General features: G+C 40.2%; 1 protein-coding gene across 7 annotated transcripts in view; it reads right to left on the bottom strand.

Moving 5' to 3' along the window:
• The window catches only part of pcxb (pyruvate carboxylase b), a 323320-nt gene that overhangs the window by 6791 nt on the left and 298647 nt on the right, over positions 1-17882 (bottom strand). For all 7 annotated transcript variants that reach the window (XM_082527995.1, XM_082527999.1, XM_082527997.1 and 4 more), the window contains 3 exons: positions 14879-15058; positions 10576-10750; positions 8831-8904 (listed from right to left, as the gene is read on the bottom strand). In XM_082527995.1, the coding sequence (XP_082384121.1) occupies positions 8831-8904; positions 10576-10750; positions 14879-15058 (429 nt within the window). The remainder of the gene's footprint in view (positions 1-8830; positions 8905-10575; positions 10751-14878; positions 15059-17882) is intronic.

Here is a 17882-nt window from a genome sequence, read left to right as displayed (position 1 = left end):
CAAAGTATTGAGTTGTATTTTTGTTATTGACCAAATACTTATTTTCCACCCTGATTTACGAATAAATTCTTTACAAATCCTACCATGTGGATTCATGGATTTTTTTTCACATTCTGTCTCTCACAGTTGAAGTGCACCTCTGGTGCAAATTACTGACCTCTGTCATCATTTTAGGTGGGGGAACTTGCACAATCGGTGGCTGACTAAATACTTTTTTGCCCCACTGTAACAAAACAGGCACACCGGCTGCATTCAAACCCAGGACGTTCTCACTGTGAGGTGACAGTGCTAACCACCACACCGCCCTGGTTTTCAAAAAATCCTTTGCAGCCAAGAACTTGTGGACATCACCACATGGTGTTTTTCTCCCCTTGAGATGCTCGGCCAGGCCTTCACTGCACCTGCATCGAGTTACTGCTCAGTTTTGTCTTCATGCACTAAAGAGCATCCTCTGCTGGTTTGTGATCAGGTGACTGACATGACCGTTGAAGAATATCACATTTCTTCGCCCCAAAAACTCGGCACTGTGAAACGTTGTCCAATCGGTTGTGCAGCATTTGGCTCAATCTGAGCTGGCCAGTGCATTCCTAATTTTCTAAGAATGCACTACATAGCCGATTTGGCTCCTTTTTTCCTCTGTGATACTTTTGTTTTGTTTTGTTTTTTGCTTGATGATGACCACCTTTACTTGCATCAACATCTTTCTGCACCTTACATTGAGAGTTCCAGTGAACACCTACCATGTGCAAGTGCAACACTTGAGATCAACTCTGAATCTTCTACCTGCCTTCTCTATCATAGAATAAAAATGGAGCAGGGCTCATCTGACCTTGAAAAAGAACGGCTGTAAATAATTTAAGTCCTGTAAGTATTTCTTTTTCACACCTCTTAAAGTCTGTGGTCTGTAAGCAGTGCTGCAATTTTGCCTCTGTCTGTCAAATGTGACAGAACCACAGAGTACTTAATAGAAAGCAACTGTTGATTCAATCAAGAGAAGCGGTGCATTTCTATAATCTAGCTCCAAATCTGACCCAGGGAACCCCAATTTGATGACTCCTGTTCTTTGCCCACTGACCTGCAAATAAAACACAGCTGACAACTATGAGGAGAGTCCGTGTTTGGCCTACAGTCTGTAAGCCGTTTGATTCAAGTTCATTTTCTCCAGTCTTTTGAATATTCATACACCAGTTTGTGCCTATTTATGTCAAAGAAAACTCAAATCCCAGGCGCCAGGTGGCAGTTATATAATGCACTCTGGTGTTCTGCATACACGTCCAATATTTTTTCTCCTGCAGATAAACTTTTCTCATGCGACACCATCCCCCGCTGAGTCAACTTGCATATAGAGCCACGCTTCTGTGCTCTTTTGTGACTTGAATAGCTCGTATTTCAACTCGGTCAAATCTGTCTGCACATTAAAAACATGTCACACACGCCTGTGTGTTTTCGAATCATTTAAGGAGTCATTTTTCTTTCACTGAAAATCAGATTCATAAGGTTAACTGCTGTATATACATACAGCCATATTCATTCTGCACATGTCCTCTGAGGCTAGAAACTGAATCGGTTTTTACTTTTACCAGACATGTCAATTCAGACATCAAATAGAGGAGACGTGGTATAGACAGAATGACAATTAGAGAAATAAAGAGGCAGGCAGGGGGAATGACAGAGACATGACAGCGGGCCAGAGGAGGCGAAAAATGCTTCCTGTCTTTTGCACAGCTGTTCACTCTGTTGTTTGCTACCTGTGAGTGTGTCTTAAGACAGACGCGCCTCATCTCTGAAGCACAAGCAGGTCGACCACCTTCTCATATCAATTCTGGTCAGTCGTGCTTTCTGGCTTGCCGGTCTTCCCCTCGACACCAGCCGCTCTACTTCTTCATTTATCTCACAGCCCTTCTCAAATCTCTCATCTCACTGGGTGGAAACTCATTTTTCCCCGTCTTTCTATTTGTCCAACTTTTTCTCTCTGGCTTTCAATCTCGCTCTTTGTCAGTCCTCCCGTGTGTCACGGCTTTCTATTTTGTATTGTTATTTTGTTACCTATTTCTGGGGCCACTGCGACTCTCATGACATTATTAATTTCCATCATCTGCCTCTTTCGGCTTCTCTTATCTGTTGTGTAGCTCTCCGCGTCTCCTACTTTGTTTATGCTTCCCTTCGTACCCCACACTGCCATCTGAGCTGCTGAGTATCCATTGATATTCCAAACTAAACCTCAGCGCAAAGACAAAAATACACGATGCTGCAGATATGTATTGATCTTAATTTTATTCTCTTTCTCTGGGTGCTCCGACTCGTTCTTTGCAAGCTTTTGCCTTCTCTCTCTCTTCTTCACATTCCTTTACACTAAACTTCTCTGCAGCTGATGCTGTTTTGTTAGGCCCTTGACAGCGCTTTGCAAAAAACACAGCTGCCTACCTTTTTCCATCTGTGTGTCTTCTACACTACATCTCCTCTCAGGCGTTCCTATATAAAACACTAACTGCATATAAGAAGAGTTTCTAACCATTTAGGAATCTTTTGATTATTTTGTTAGAGATGTGAATGTATAAGCAACTATAAAATCCAACACTTCTGTGTGCTGTCTGCAGCCGCCACCTTTGTTGCATAAGCTTCTCTACATTACACCTCTTCTATTGTTTCACAGTTAACCACCTACAGTCTTCAGGTTCTGAGCCCCACAGATAAGCAAGAGAAGTTATTTAAAGTCAGTATACCTACTAAAACAACTGCACACCTCAGACTTAGGACCTTCTTAGAATTAGTATGTATAACAAATTCTTCTGCACTTAACAACATCAGATAAACTACATTGATGGTTTCAAAGCCAATAAAATACTTTTAGACCAAACACTCAGCTGCTTCCTGCTTTGGTTTCTTACCACTATACTGTTTTTTTGTGTCTCACATACACACATCATGAATCTCTTCTAACCCAGCGACACATTAGTGCTCTTCTCGCCTTTACGCACCAGCCTCCTGTCAGACTCACCTGCTTAGCCATTTTTGTTTATCATATCCCTGCGTTAAACAAGTTTCCCTTTCTGCTTAACACGATGTCTTTGATGCGACTTTATTAATGACTTGTGTCGCCCGTGACAGTAATGAGATTATGTGTCGGTGTCTGCGCACATTAGCGGTGATGGTCGGTAAATAAATGACTCCGTGTTTGTGAAAATCTGTGTTTATATTTCTGTCAAACATGATTAATAGCACACTGAATCATCAGCACATGCCAGATACACGTAAGGCGATGTCGCCCTCCGCCTCTTTTTAGTGCTGTATGCATGTGTGGGTGCATGACTGCTATGGACTGACCAGTAACCCGTGAGTAGGTGTATATTTATGTATGTGTGCACATTAAAAAAGGCATCAGATGTTTGTTTTTCTCCAAAGTGGTAACTTCTCTTATAAGAGGGACATGTGTAAATGGCCAGCGCAGCAGGACTCAGCAGGATTCATAAAAATAAATACAAATCCGATCATAGTTCTCTACAATATTCAGAACAAATGTTTGAGGCTCGCTTTCCTTTCTTGGCCTATTCGCTAGATTTCCAACAACCTTGATGGGAAGTGCGGAACAATATATGATTACAGTGAAAGCCTTTATATCCGATTCCCACAACATCAGCTGCTGCAGGCTTTGGGTCCAGCGCTGAGCTCTAAAAGATGTGCTGGCTAAATCATTTTTGATCAAGACTTTGTGTCTTTTACAGACTATCTGCCAAAAGCTCATAAACACAGTTACAAGAACACAGTTAATAATGCATCTGCACTGCAAAAGTCACGTGTATTGACAGCTATCACCTCGGATTTGTCAGAAGCACCTACAAAGCTCCAGCTAGAAACTAACCATTTCCTGTTTTTCTGGGCTTTTCTCTGCTTTCACAAAACTTACTGTAATTCTACAAACTAGTCAGTACGGCCAAAGCTACAAACACCAATTGATAACTGTCACAAACTGACACGATGCTACCTACTCTTCGGCGCACTGGACTTTTTTTTGTTGCCGTCACTCATTTGGCCACCACGCAGTCCATCTCCAACTTCACACTCAAGCTGTCAGAGTCTCATCAAATGCAACATCTCACATGGCCAAAAAGTCAATTCGCCCGGAACTCATGCAACTCAAAACTCCCCCCAGTGACGGCTGCCTGTCTGTTAACGTTGTCAGTGGTGCTTTGATAGGTGCTCGACTGCCAGGTTATTAATATTTCACTGGTGATAACTCTGGCTTTCAAACATAAAGGCACGCGGCACCTAAGGAAACTAATGCATTATGTATCAGACGGTATGTCCTGAAGAATATAGGAAGAAAAAAGCGAATATAGCCGATAGCACAATGTCTCACCGTCGATACGCGCAATATAAAACCATGCCAACTCCAGAGAACTCCAGTTACAATAGTAACAATTCACGCTTAAATTCAGTGAAACAGCAATGAGACAACTGAAATCAGTCGTTCTAGTCTTTTAGCCTCTGTGAGGTGACTCACTCTCCTTACGACGGGTCACTCTTTGACAGGTTTTCATTCCACGGTTTGCTCGGCACCGCTAATCGGATCCGATCTGATGAAAGTGCCCATCGTCATGACAACAGGGGCAGGCTCGTTTCTGTGGCAAAGACTGATGTTGAGCACAAAACTGAGTGAAAGTAAAAAAAAACCAAAAAAAAAAAAAACGACAATAGCTCTGACGGAGAGGAGATTAGATAAACAGCAGCAAGACGAGGTGACAGCTGAGGTTGGAAAGAAACATCAGTGCACTCGGTAAGTGTGAATGACAGACACTTAGGCAGGGAAAATGCAAACAGAATCATTGAAAGGTAAGACGGGCTGTGTATATGAAGTCTTCAGTTTAAAGGAAGGACAGTTAGGAAATCATCTTAAATGGAAGGAAAGTCGATACAGCAATAGGCGAGACTGATTGTTGATAGTTTTTGCTTTTCTTCCTCTAAAATTGCAGATTTATTTTTCTTGCTATTCACACTGACTATTTAGTATGTTGCCGAGTGTGAAAGGAGCTGAACAATGTATCCCAAACTGCAAATTCAAAGCAAATAATTACATGCTAAAACTGCTTAGGCTTAATCAAATGTTTGAAGGTTTTATTCTGATCTGTGGTTAGGGGTCTGGGTATGGGTCCCCTTACAGAATTCTAACTCGAGGCATCAAATGATTTGGGTGGATGAGGTGGAGCTGCGAGTCTTTAGGGTCAATACTAAATGAGCACAGTGGATTTTTCCTAATAATACAGCAGGAGGGTAGTAGTGCTTCCTATGTCTCCGGTAATATAAAAATCAATTAACACCAGCCTGGAAACATTTTGCTGCACTGAAATGAAGCCGTAATTAAACATGGTTGCCTTTCACTGCTCTGAATCACTGTCAGTCGGATCCGTGTGCGGCAGTCATACTGAGGGAATGAAGAGCAATTTCTGAAAGGAAGAAAAAGATGCAGGAGGATCAGATGATTTATAATGTATGAAGGGTGTTAGGAATATACTGGAATTTTAATACTCGTCAAAAGATTAGAGAGTTTGACGTAGAGTACAGAAAAGAACCCTTATGAAAGAAATGTGTACTATATAGACAATTAGTTTAACATATGAAAACAAAATAAGGACGATGTATGAAGGCTGAGGGGAGAGTAGGCCGATTACTCACTGAGCTTGCAGCAGAATATCACACACTCTCAATGCACAAGACTTAAAAAGTAGATTTTAAGACACCATGGAAAATAAATCTGTGGGGTTTCTCTACAACACACCCATATTTATGAGCATGAATACTTCTGAAAAGCCTCCAACTACATTCAACCAAAACAGCAACAGGAGGCTGAACACACACAATCTCTACAAGAGAACTGGAGGTTTTTTCATATTTAGAGAGAAAAAAATATGTAAAACGAGTTAAAATAATGTGTTTATGGATTTAAAGGTTTTCAGTGACTCATTTTGCAGGGCGACTGCAAGTACCGACGAACTGACTGCTGATTTAGTTAGCTGGCTATATTTTGTCCATGTAGTTTAAGATTTCATAGTTATATTTAATTTGAAATATTCAAATTGAGGCACATTTAGGGGATCAAAAAAAATCTTTTAGTATAGATCCTGTATGCCAAATGCTTGCACAGACAGCAGATGGCAACTCCTCCAGCTGCAACGGCAAATTTAATTGTATAGAAGTTTATGATGTAGCCGTGGCTCAGGTGGTAGAGCGGGTCGAACTGATGAGTATGTGTGATTGTTATATAATATAGCAGGAGGGTAGCGCAGAAAAAAAGAGCTTGTATGAAGGTGTGTGATTAGGTGAGCGATCCTTAGTACCAGTCCATTATGAGAAAATGCATACGGCACACTTGTATTTTTATTATTTCAGACCTCAGTAAACATTTCCTAATCAGTATATTCTTGTTTGTTTTAATTCTTTAATACATTCTAGTGTTCTTTTGGGGAATTATGGCCCCTAGCAAAGCAGACAAAGAACTCAATAAGCCATAATGTAGCTTTCTTGTGAGAGATAAGTCACCACCATAATTCCATGAATGGTCCCTGGTTTCTACATGAATCCAAAAAACCAACAAGGTGACAGATAAAAATACCAAACTCAAGGCTTCAGAATAGTAGTCGAACTAATGGCTGAGATTAGGGTGGAGTTACTGTAGACTGTAACATTTTAGTTACAGTGTTACAGTGTAACATTTTACATTTAACACTAACTAAAATGTTAGTATTACTGTAACATTTTAGTTACACTGTAACATTTTAGTTAGTGTTACTGTAACATTTTAGTTAGTGTTACTGTAACATTTTAGTTACACTGTAACATTTTAGTTAGTGTTCCTGTAACATTTTAGTTAGTGTTCCTGTAACATTTTAGTTACACTGTAACATTTTAGTTAGTGTTCCTGTAACATTTTAGTTACAGTGTACAGTGACACCAAAGGCAGCAGGTTTTCAGGTTTCCTCAATTTATCAAGGTGACAGGAATCAGTTCAGTTTCATGATGTTGTTATAATCAGCTTCATTTTACACTTCACAAGGTTAACATGTAATTGTCACGCGTGTAGGTTTAGTTAAGTTAAAGAACAAAAACACAGGAAGGGCTGCAAATCTTAATCATCCTTTTATAGAAGTCATAAAAAAGCAGCAACAAAAATACTTCACAAGGTCACTTCAGACCTTGTGAAGTTAAAAAAGAAAAAAATGTCACAGACATCTCTGCCCTGCCTCACCTCCTGCTCACTTGTTTTGTACTGATGCCATCTGGTCAGAGGTACAACCACACCTCTTCACCCAAACTGAAGTCTCTTACTATTCTAGTCCATTACTAAACTACAACTAATAATAGTTTTGTTTGTATCCGAGTGAGTTTACTCTTTAGGGACAGAGAAATCTAATAGAGTACCATTTGTATTCCTCAATACCGAGTCGCTCATCTTCCTACATGATCTGGCATTAAACAGACCAAAATCATGTCTAACCTCATGTAAAATTACAGGATAGATTTTGAAGGAAAACAAAAGGTTATTAATACAGTTTTATTACGTTAACAGACCAAATCCATCTGAAAACGTTTCTCTGTGATCAGACGCGACTGTGACATTTGTAGCAAAAGTTTCTGTCAGCAGCTACATCACACTCTAATCTGCTCTTCAATCTGAACTTTAACAATCATTTTAGGCTAAGTTTTACTCAAAGTGTTAATGAGTAATGGGAAAAAAATTATAAAAAACAAACGAGTGTCCTTAAACGTGCCGTCTCCTTTTCATAGAGAACTGTTTAATAAGCACGGCAAATACCTGACATTATTTCTGCTGACTGCATATTTATTAAAGTTTAAACTCTTCTCCATCCTGCTGCTTCTACTCGTGTAACATTATGAAAGTGGCAGAAACTAGGTGACAGCCAGTTATTACCTGTACTTACATGCAAAATGATTCAACTCATGTGTTTTGCTTCTTCTGACTGCACTGTTCAGCTGCCTCTCTGCTGCAGATTAAGCGAACACTATAATCTTTATAAGTCAGCACCAGTTAAAATTTTTGGCACGACATGTTGGTCCCAGTAGTTTTCACAAGCCTCGTCTCAAACATCATACAACTAAATTAATCTGCTATTTCAGTGCAGGAAGGCCAATCTGCTGGCCACAGGGATCAGAAATCCTGTTTGTTGTTCCCCTGGTAAATTGTTAATATCTCCGTCCTCCCACTGTTATCAGCACTTCACTGTGACTGCACCAAACCGAATCAAACCTCAGTCATCCGCACTGACGGAAAGATCATTTCCCGCAGATAACGTCTTTTCTTTATTAAACTGTTAAAACATCAGAGTTAATTAAAGATAAAATTGGGCCATTAGAGGAATTAAGATTAAATGTATTATGATACAATTAGTGACAGTTGCTTAACAATAACGTGCACTTTTCTTCACCCCACTTCCCTCCAAAAAAAAGCAAATGATAAAAGAGGTGTCCACAGACAGCAGGGGTTTTTGTGCATTGTTAGCATTTATTTATTTAATATCCTTTAATATCCTATGAAGGTTGGCTTTGAATGCACAAGAATTAGGCTGAAAACAACTCATTTAATGAACTCTACTTAACTCAAGTCATTTCTCATCAGCTAACTGAATCCAAGAACATTTACTCAGTTAAAATCCTGCTTTAATAGGGGGAAGTTTTTAACCTCGTTTACGTGTCCGTGTGGTGATTCATGCATGTTAAAGATGATATTGTGAGCGTAACAAGCTAACAAAGCCGTGGCAGGAAAAACAATTAGATTAGTGATGTAAAAACAGTGAGAATGGTGTAAGTGGTTACTTACCTCAAACTCTTCCGCAATCTTGGGTCCATCCAAGAACAGCCTGGTGCTGAGACAATCCACTGGGCCAAAGTTGGCTGAAAAAAGAAAACAGGAAGTGCCGTTTTTGTTAGAAACAGTGTCGGCGCCAGTTCTCTGCACATCAGTTAAAAAAGTTCAGAGATCAGCTCTCTGATCCAGGATCAGTAATCTTGATAACGCTTGTATGGTTCTTCAGAGCCACAAGAGAATTAGATTATCCAGGCCGAATTCAATCATCCGAACTGATGGTGTACTCTTGTGGTCATTCAAATGGGAAACATATCGACACTGGAAACCACGACCAGCAAATCTATGATTCTATCAGGAACTTACTGAGATAATTCACACTGACAGTGAAAACTTCAACAGAAATAAGAAAAGAGGAGTTTAAAAAAAAATAAAATCAAAAAAACGTCTGATCTAAAATGTGAAAAAGAAATAGAAATAACTGCATTACATCATGCCTTTATGCTTACGCGTCATAAAAGTCAGTCACAAAGTAAAAATGCAAACACCTTTGTACTTTCAAGAACTACAGGTCAACAGAACAAAGATCTTCTATCCTGATTTGTTTAGAGCACGATGAAGGCAGGATCTCCACCTCTGAGCCCCTGACATGGTGCAGCAGCAGTGACTTGATTTTAAGTTCATCAGATGTTCCGTCACATCACAGGTCCCTCGCTGTAATTACTGCAACTCATCCACAACTGTTGATGGGCAGAGGGAGGAAATCCCACATTTTCCCCCAGATGTTGGCAAATTAGCCACAACCAGGTCCCTCCAACTTAAATTAATCTCTCAAGTTAAAGAATCAGAAAGGAAAAAGGATTTTCCTTTCTGATTCCCTGAAATGCTGTCCAGGAAGAATCCCACAGCTTCAGTTTAATCATTTAATCTTGTTTGCGTAATTAAACTCGCTGCCGTGTAGGATTGACTTTACATCCACTGGATGATCTGGGATCAAGCCAAACTCCTATCAGCTTGATTAGACTAAAATATAAACTTAGATATGGAGAACAGGCCCCGGATATGTGCCTTTTATTAAACTCCCACCAAACTTCCCATATGCTGATGCATAATAGCTCATTTTCATCACACCACACGGGAGAAACTGCAGAATATCCAGCTTTAAAAAATGGCTTGTTTTGGTAAATGTTGTAAATATGAAACACTCATAAAAGAATGAGTGTTCACATTAGATTAAGGGTTGTATAGAGCCTAGCCCGCTATTGAAGGAACAACTGCACATTAATTAAAAACCTTCACATAGAGCCAACGCCAGACTAACAACTAACAACGTCCTAACTCCACAAAGAATAATTAAACTCAGGTCAATCCAGGCAGCAGCTTCAAACTGCTTCCAGTCAAATCTGATTCATATGTAACCTTTATTGTTGAATTTGCTACATTAGTCATTTCTTGCTCCAAGCTTGTGCCTTTAGACCAAGTTGGAATTACGATGATTTCTCTCTCCAAACACAAAAATATTTGCACCAAATGGGTCAACTTTATACTCTGCGTTCCTGACCCAAGTTTGGCTGGTACCAATTTCAAGTCCCAGTAGTAACACAAATGAGAACAACATACCACAAACTAAGACTTGTTTAATCACACGAATGCAGTGTGATTAAACACACATTTCACACAGCAGTTAAATTACAAAAATTGAAACAGAAAAAAAAGAAGTCTCATAAACCCTACAGTTTATTTCCAGTCGGTCCACTCACCAGTAAACTCCTTAAACTCCTGGAACACCTTGGGGTACATGGCTGCTGACATCACATCCTCAGGGGTGATGTCATCCCCGTGTGTGGCTCGCAGGCCCTCTTCCAGGGACTTGAAGTCCATAGGTGGCAGAGAGGCACCAGGTCGACCGTCAATGCGGGGAAGAGACTTCAGCACCTGAAATAGGATGTTGAAACGGAAAAGGAGGAAATGAAGATGAAATGAGAGGGGAAAAAAATAAGCAAAAGAGGGTCCCGAACAAACTATTTACTAAAACTTTATAAAGTCATACAGTCTTTCTGGATTTTCTTCATAACGTCCCCATGGGAGGTGGAAGCATGTGAAATATCTAAAGTGATGGTAAAACCTTCACATTGTACTTCACAGCTTTACATAAAAACTTGAACCTGTCAAAAACACTAAATTGACACAGAGTGAGAGGAAGAGGAAGACAGATGCACTGAATGCTTTGAGGCACAAAGGAGGAGAGAAGCAGTAGAAACAGAATGGAAACTTAAGTTATTTTTTTTTACATTTACATAAAAACAGCAGCACTGTCATGTCAAGCTCTGCGGTGGTTTCTACTTTAGTTCTCTCCATCTCCCTCATTTCAGCCAGTAAGCTACTATCAGCCCATCAAACATGACTGCAGCGTTACACGTGACAAAAATAAATGACAATTCAAAGAAACTGTTCAGAAGCAATATACAGACACTGCTTTAAGACCAATGATATGACATTTTATCTGCCCACACAGTTGCTGGTGTCTGAAAGAGACAATTGATCTGGGGCTAATAATAATGTGCGCTGAGGAGATCATGTTGAGAAGTGTCAATTCATCTAAAGGCTGCTGTAAAGAGTAGGAACCCTTGTTTTGTCTCCTGAAACATGCAAAAGGAGGAAGCTACTGGAAGACTTGGCGTTTTCACTCGTGTCTTTGGTGCTGACCTTTGTGGTCTATGTTATAGTGTGAAAAACTAAGCACATCCCATGACTCAGTAGGTCATAGAAGCACCTTCAACAACTTAAAGTCGTACACAAAGCAATTCATCAGTTTCTCACATGCTGTGGAGGAATTCTGGCCCATTCTTCTTACAAATGCTGCTTCAGGTCATTGTTGTTTGTGTGCATCTGTTAAGGTTTCAATCAGTTTGAGATCTGTTCTTTGATTGGGCCATTCTGTTACAGATTTCACTGTCCTGGTCCAGTTTTAGACAAGCTTTAGTTGTCAGAAGATCGTCACACAATATTGCAATATACAGAGGGGGTCATGGTGAGGTGACCCCTCCTCCACCTTGCTTGATAGTTGCTATGAGGTGTTTGTGCTGCTCTGCTGTTTCGTTTCCTCCACTTTGGTCTTGTCTCTCCAAAGGACGTTGTTCCAGAAGTATTGCGGCTTTAGTTGAGATGCAACTTTGTAGACCCATGTTCTTTTTAGATAAGAGGCTTCCCGGCTAGCCACCCTCCCACACAAGTGATACTTGTTCAGTCTTAACACGCCAACTGACGCCAGTAAAGTCAGAGATGTTATATTTGTATTTTTTGCAGTTTCTGGTCAGAGCGTTGCACAATCTGACCTCGGGGGAGAATTTGCTGGGATGTTCACTCCTGGGAAGATTGGCAGCTGTCTTGAATATTTTCCACTCGTGAATAATCTTTCTCACTGTAGAATGATGGACATCAAATTGTTTGTAAACTTTCAACCCTTCTCAAATTGATGGACAGCAACGGTTGCTTCTCCAAGTCGTTGCTTTTAGTCTTTCCTCCTTGGCATTGTGATAATACATGCAGAGGTGCACACACACTTGCTGATGATCAGTTCATTGATTGTATTTGTTTATCAGCTTATTTTGTTAATAACAGTGAAATCAGTTATGTTTTACAGTTTATCTGAGGTTATAATGACCTAACTTAAGACCTGCTGAGGACCAGATGATTTTTATTGCATCCTGATAAAAGTAAAACCTTGGAACTGAAAAAGGGCGTACTTTCTACCACAACTGTATACATTTGTTATGTTTACTAATTTGTGTGCTGCTTTGCATCTTCATAACATCATCAAGCGTGTGTGTGCACCCTGCAGAAATCTCTAGAGAAAGGGCCCAGTGCAATTCTATTAGTCACAGAGCTAACCGTTCAAAGATAGCTTACTCATTTGTGCGTGTGCGAGAAAGGCACTTCAAAGATAGCAGGTTCACTGGAGTCCCTGCTCATTAGCACAGTCTCCTCTGAGGATGGCCTTACACCTAAATGCTTGATTGTTTAAGTGTGAGACACAGACAGTGACTCCGTGTGTGTGTCTGTTTCCATTAACAAATAAAGGAAACTTCCTCCAAGGTTATTTGGTGACTCTCCACATTTCTGTGGGAAATCCTAAACATCACACGCACTCAGTTTTCCCCTTTCCTTTCTTTTCAAGTATGCTCCTCTGAGGGATATGCTGCATTTTTAATGACACTCATTTCATTAGCTCGTTTCATTTCTGATGGTCTAATACACTTCTCTTTCCTCAGTCTCACAATCCACATTCCCACCTTGTCCCCCATCTTTTTCCCTTGTCCATTGTGTTTTTTCCACCCGCACCAGACGAGGAAACAACTCAGTTACCACTTTATGATTCAAAGGAATGAAAGTAACTTTGCGACAGCCTTTGAGAAATGAATGAATGTGATATAATTATGGAACGCCTGTTCACCAGCTAATTAACACCACCGAAGCACCATTAAGGAAACACTGCTGCTTCTTTGCTGATAGTGTACGAATATAACCTTAAGCTACAGCGTACAGCTGGGGTTATACATGTGTGTGCTTATATGCATTAATAAAGATGAGCGACACAGCAGCAACTAAAGGTCAATGACTGAAGGCAAAGTAGTCACAAGCTAGCTGTGCTTTCTAAAGATAATGTGATAAATGTTTTACTTTCTTTCCGTTAAACAAAATTCCTCTCGTGTCTTTTCACGTCTGAGCCGAGGTTATGTAAATCAGTCATGCTGATACATGGTGTGTGAGAGTGAATATCAGATTTAGGTCTCAGCTGTGCGGCTTCCGTGTCGACATAGGCAAACACAATAGCACACAAATTAAAACACAATGAAATCAAAGCAAAAGTAAACTGTGGTAGTCATCATTTAACTGAATGAACGACTGAAGTTATGCTGTGCGCTCAACTGCCCCTCGGTGCTGACGGGCTGTCGGTGTCTGAATATCGAGAGATTTAGTCAGATGTTCTGGCTGAGATGAGAGGATTTCGTATGAAGTATTTACTCGGAGTACACACTACGATGCAACCTGCAGCTCTGATAGTTGTTTTTTAAAAAAGCCTGGTGACTTTTTTGCATTATTTGGAATGCAAATATCCACTTAAATAACAAGTTAAATGAAAAAAGAAAACAGTGACACTTTAGCATCTTGCAGCGTGAATGCTGACTTAACAGAAAACCACATAAACCAAACCTGATGACCGGAATGAACACAGCAGCTATCTGCGCTTTTTAAAATGGTAATGACTCACCAGACAAAGTATTTAAAAACATAAGACACACCAATATACCATCACAACTAAATAAAAAACATCTGATTATGGTTGAGGAAGAAGAAAAGTGGCAGGAGGACAAGCGATGTTTCAAACAAACAAAGAAAGGGAAGGACGGGAGCCAAATGACGACAAAAACAAACCAACAGATCGTTTAAGATAAAACTAAGCTATGAACTGAGGCTTTAAAAATGACTTGACCAGTGGGGGAATACATTAAAGTATTAAAAATTCCCTTTAACTGTACATCTACACACTTACACTGCTCAATATATTAGATGGAAAAGGAAATACTGAAAAAAAAACTTTTCAGAAATGTCAACTAGCCACTATGTTAGAAACATTGGGGAAATTGTGACATTTTTTAAATCCTCTGTGTGTTCTTGTAACTCCCAAGGAGACGTCATGCTGGTGGCCCCCTGATGCGCATAGCGGTCGCCCTCGCTGTATGCACTCGTGAGGAGACGAGAAAAGAAGAGCAGAGGCAAAGAAACTGTTTTCAGCTTGTGCCAGATGAGATAAAGCATGAAACACAACTTGAGTGTTTGCATGTGTGTAACACCTTTAATGAAGCTCTCTGGCCCGTGTTTGTTACAAAAAGGCACAAGTGAAGGACGTGAAGGACAAATGTTGAGCGAGTATTTTGTGATCTAAATAGCCGTGTCCATTTATTCCAGCAGATTGGAAGTTAAATGGTTTTTAAATAAATAAATGAATGCTTTTGTACAAATCCTTATTGGAATTATATACAAAGACTCCAATGTGAGTACCTTAGATCTGAACGGCTCAGGGAATCCTCCGTGTGGTATCCCAACGTATCCCTGAAGGAACTCGACGACAGAGAGGGGGAAGGACAACTCGTCCGCTCTCTCCTCCACCTCTGCTCTGGTCAGGTTGTTCTGCACCATGAACTGGGCCAGGTCACCCACGATCTTTGAGGAAGGAGTCACCTAGCAAAGAGGAAAAAAGTCTGAGCACTTTGGGAGTGTTAAACCCATTTCTGGATAAAGAAAGTTACTATTAGCCTGATGTACCCTTCAGTTGGATACTTATCACAGTTTGCTTAGGACAAGGAGAGCCGCTGTTATTCACTGTGGCCTTTAAGCTGACAGAAAAAAATAAATAAATAAATAAATATATATATATATATATATATATATATATATATCCACATATTTATAGAGAAAAAAATAAAGTATTAAGAGAAAATCGAGCATCTTTTTAGTTGGGTAATGTTAGAGTAGAAGTTGCTGCAGTTTGTCTGTCAGGCTACAGCATTCTTCCACGCCAAGTCCTCCCATTTGCAGAGCACAGGTATTTCTGCACATCCGCGGTGATTTCAGCAAAAGAGAAGTGGTCACAGAGTGTTTGTTTTAATGAAGATGCTGTCTACAAAGATTAAGCACAGAGAGACCCGGAGGAAGGGAAATGAAAAGATGTTTACATCGACACAGCCTCTTTAATCATCTGATTTGGTCTGCTCCGTGAAAACAGAATGAACCTGAAAACGAGGAGGGAAGAAAAAAGGGTGCAGAAAACATTCATTAAAATCACACGTATTCACTCTTTCATTATTTATAATGGCATATCATTATGGTAATAGCGATCCCTATTAGCATAATGGTGATAGGTAGAGTCACTTCAGACTGAACAGGACACTGGTGCAAATATCAGTTGCACACATTACTCTTATTGTAATGATTGGAGACGCAAATTTAAGGCTTTCCTGTTGACTTCCATCTGGTGCTTGGACCATTAAAGTGAGAAAGGGGTCGATTAATATGACTCACCAACTTCCAATCTCATAAACAAACACTACGGTTTGTACTCAGTCCTTAACATTTTATTATCTGTTAGAAAGAGAGAGCCAAGGGGGAATAAAACAGAAAAGATGCTGTTAGTTTCACCTTCCAGATTTAACCTCTTCTAAATTTAAAAACCATTTTCACATTTTGGTTTTTGGGGTTGTTTTCAACCCCGATGCATCGTCTGTAAATGTAAGAACTGACAGCTGAAGGAGCAGCGCATGCAGGAAGCGGGTCCACGTTTTACACAAAGTCTATTTCCAAGGCAATTAGAGCACTCAAAAGGAGAGAGAGCAAGGAGAGAAAATGGATGAACAAATATAGATTAAGCTGACATTCCCTGAGGAATCCCCAAACAAAGACCTTGACACCTATTTCTCAAAGAAGCGACACCAAATTATTGTGAGGAAGAAATAAAGCACACACATCCCTCTGGGATTACTACAACCTCCTGGGATTTGGGTGCTTGTTAGGCTATCTGAGCTCGTGGGATCACTTCAGTCTTTCAACAACTACAGCCCCGTGTGTGTGTGTGTTCCTGTTTAGGCATCTTTGTGAGGACCAGAAACTGGCATTCTACTATACTTGTGGGGACCAAGAGAGGACATGCACACCAGTCCTCACGAGTTTGAAGGCATTTTCAGGTTCAAAATGTGGTTTTAATGCCAGGGTTACAATTAAGTTATGGTTAGGCATTCATTTTTGATGGTTAGGGGTAAGGTAAGCAGCATTATGTGAACTAGATGTCCTCACTAAGATTGCAAAACGAGAATGTGTGTAAGCGCTTTTTGTGTTTAGACATAGCAATACTGACTTTTTTCATGTCAAGCTGCTGTAAAAATAGAAAATGCCATCAGTGGAAGCAACAGTATAAACGATTTAAGCTACACTGTCAGATCAACAGAGCAAATCCTGATACAGCATTATAACATCTTTGGTTAAAAAAAACAATACTTAAGTGACAAAAATAATGAAAGTGTCTCAAACGGTTCCTCCCACTGTGCAACTGCATTTTAACAAACATCAACACGATCAGATCAGTTCTTTTGAAACTTGTTTCTGTGCAATCAGAAGCAAAGTGTCAAGAACAGCTCCAGGATGCCTGCTAAAGTCCAAAACCATTTGGACTATGTTCAAAGGACAAGTGCAAGTGATTACGCAGCGAGACAAGAAACAAGATAGAAGAAATGCATCTCCCTTCAGCATTGTCGGCTACAACACCTGTAGTTCAGGTTGACGGGGTTTGTGAGTAGAGGCTATAATGACACCCTGCTTTTACACAATGAACGACTGCAAAAAACCTTGAGAGATTTGAGCCGGTTGTTAATACAAACTGTGGAGATGTCAAACAAAAGCATACTGCTGAGTTACTTAAAATCGATCAAAACACAGCAAAGCTCAATGTTGCTTAGTTTTCTCTGCGTCTGGAGTTCATGTTTATCCTCCTTTCACTGCACAGGTGTTACATCTTTCCATCTTTATTACCCATCTTCACAGAACAGCCTTCTTACTTCATCCCTCACTCACTATCTTGACCTTTGTCTTTACACTAAAAGCCAACATGTTGGATTTTTACTCTTCATGAATCAACTTGGTCCCGTTCCCATCCCTCTTCTCTCTAGTCCGTCTGCCAAATATTTCTTTTTGCTTGATCCACAGTAACATCACGAGTGTTACTCTCATTATCAATCTCTGTTGATGAATCACCCACCTCCAACTCTCTCCGGATGCCTCACACACGGGGAAAAAGAGAAATCATATTTTCAGCGGTGCATGAGCTATATATGATGTGTGAGCTTTCCTATATTTTTAGACGAGGAGTGAGGAAAATCACATTGTGGTCGGGTTAGAAAAATCTGATTTCCTCTGTTCCTGCGCGAAGCCGAGCTCAGACTCTTGGCTGCTGATCGCTCTCCGTCTTACTGATAAGATGATGTCTTTATGCCACTACTTTAGAGGGGAGTTTAGC

Source organism: Aulonocara stuartgranti (assembly GCF_965226115.1).
Source record: "Aulonocara stuartgranti genome assembly, chromosome: 3".
In the NCBI taxonomy this organism is placed as follows: domain Eukaryota; kingdom Metazoa; phylum Chordata; class Actinopteri; order Cichliformes; family Cichlidae; genus Aulonocara; species Aulonocara stuartgranti.
The sequence above is the reverse complement of the archived record's forward strand: the minus strand, read 5'-3'. Positions and strand labels throughout refer to the sequence as shown.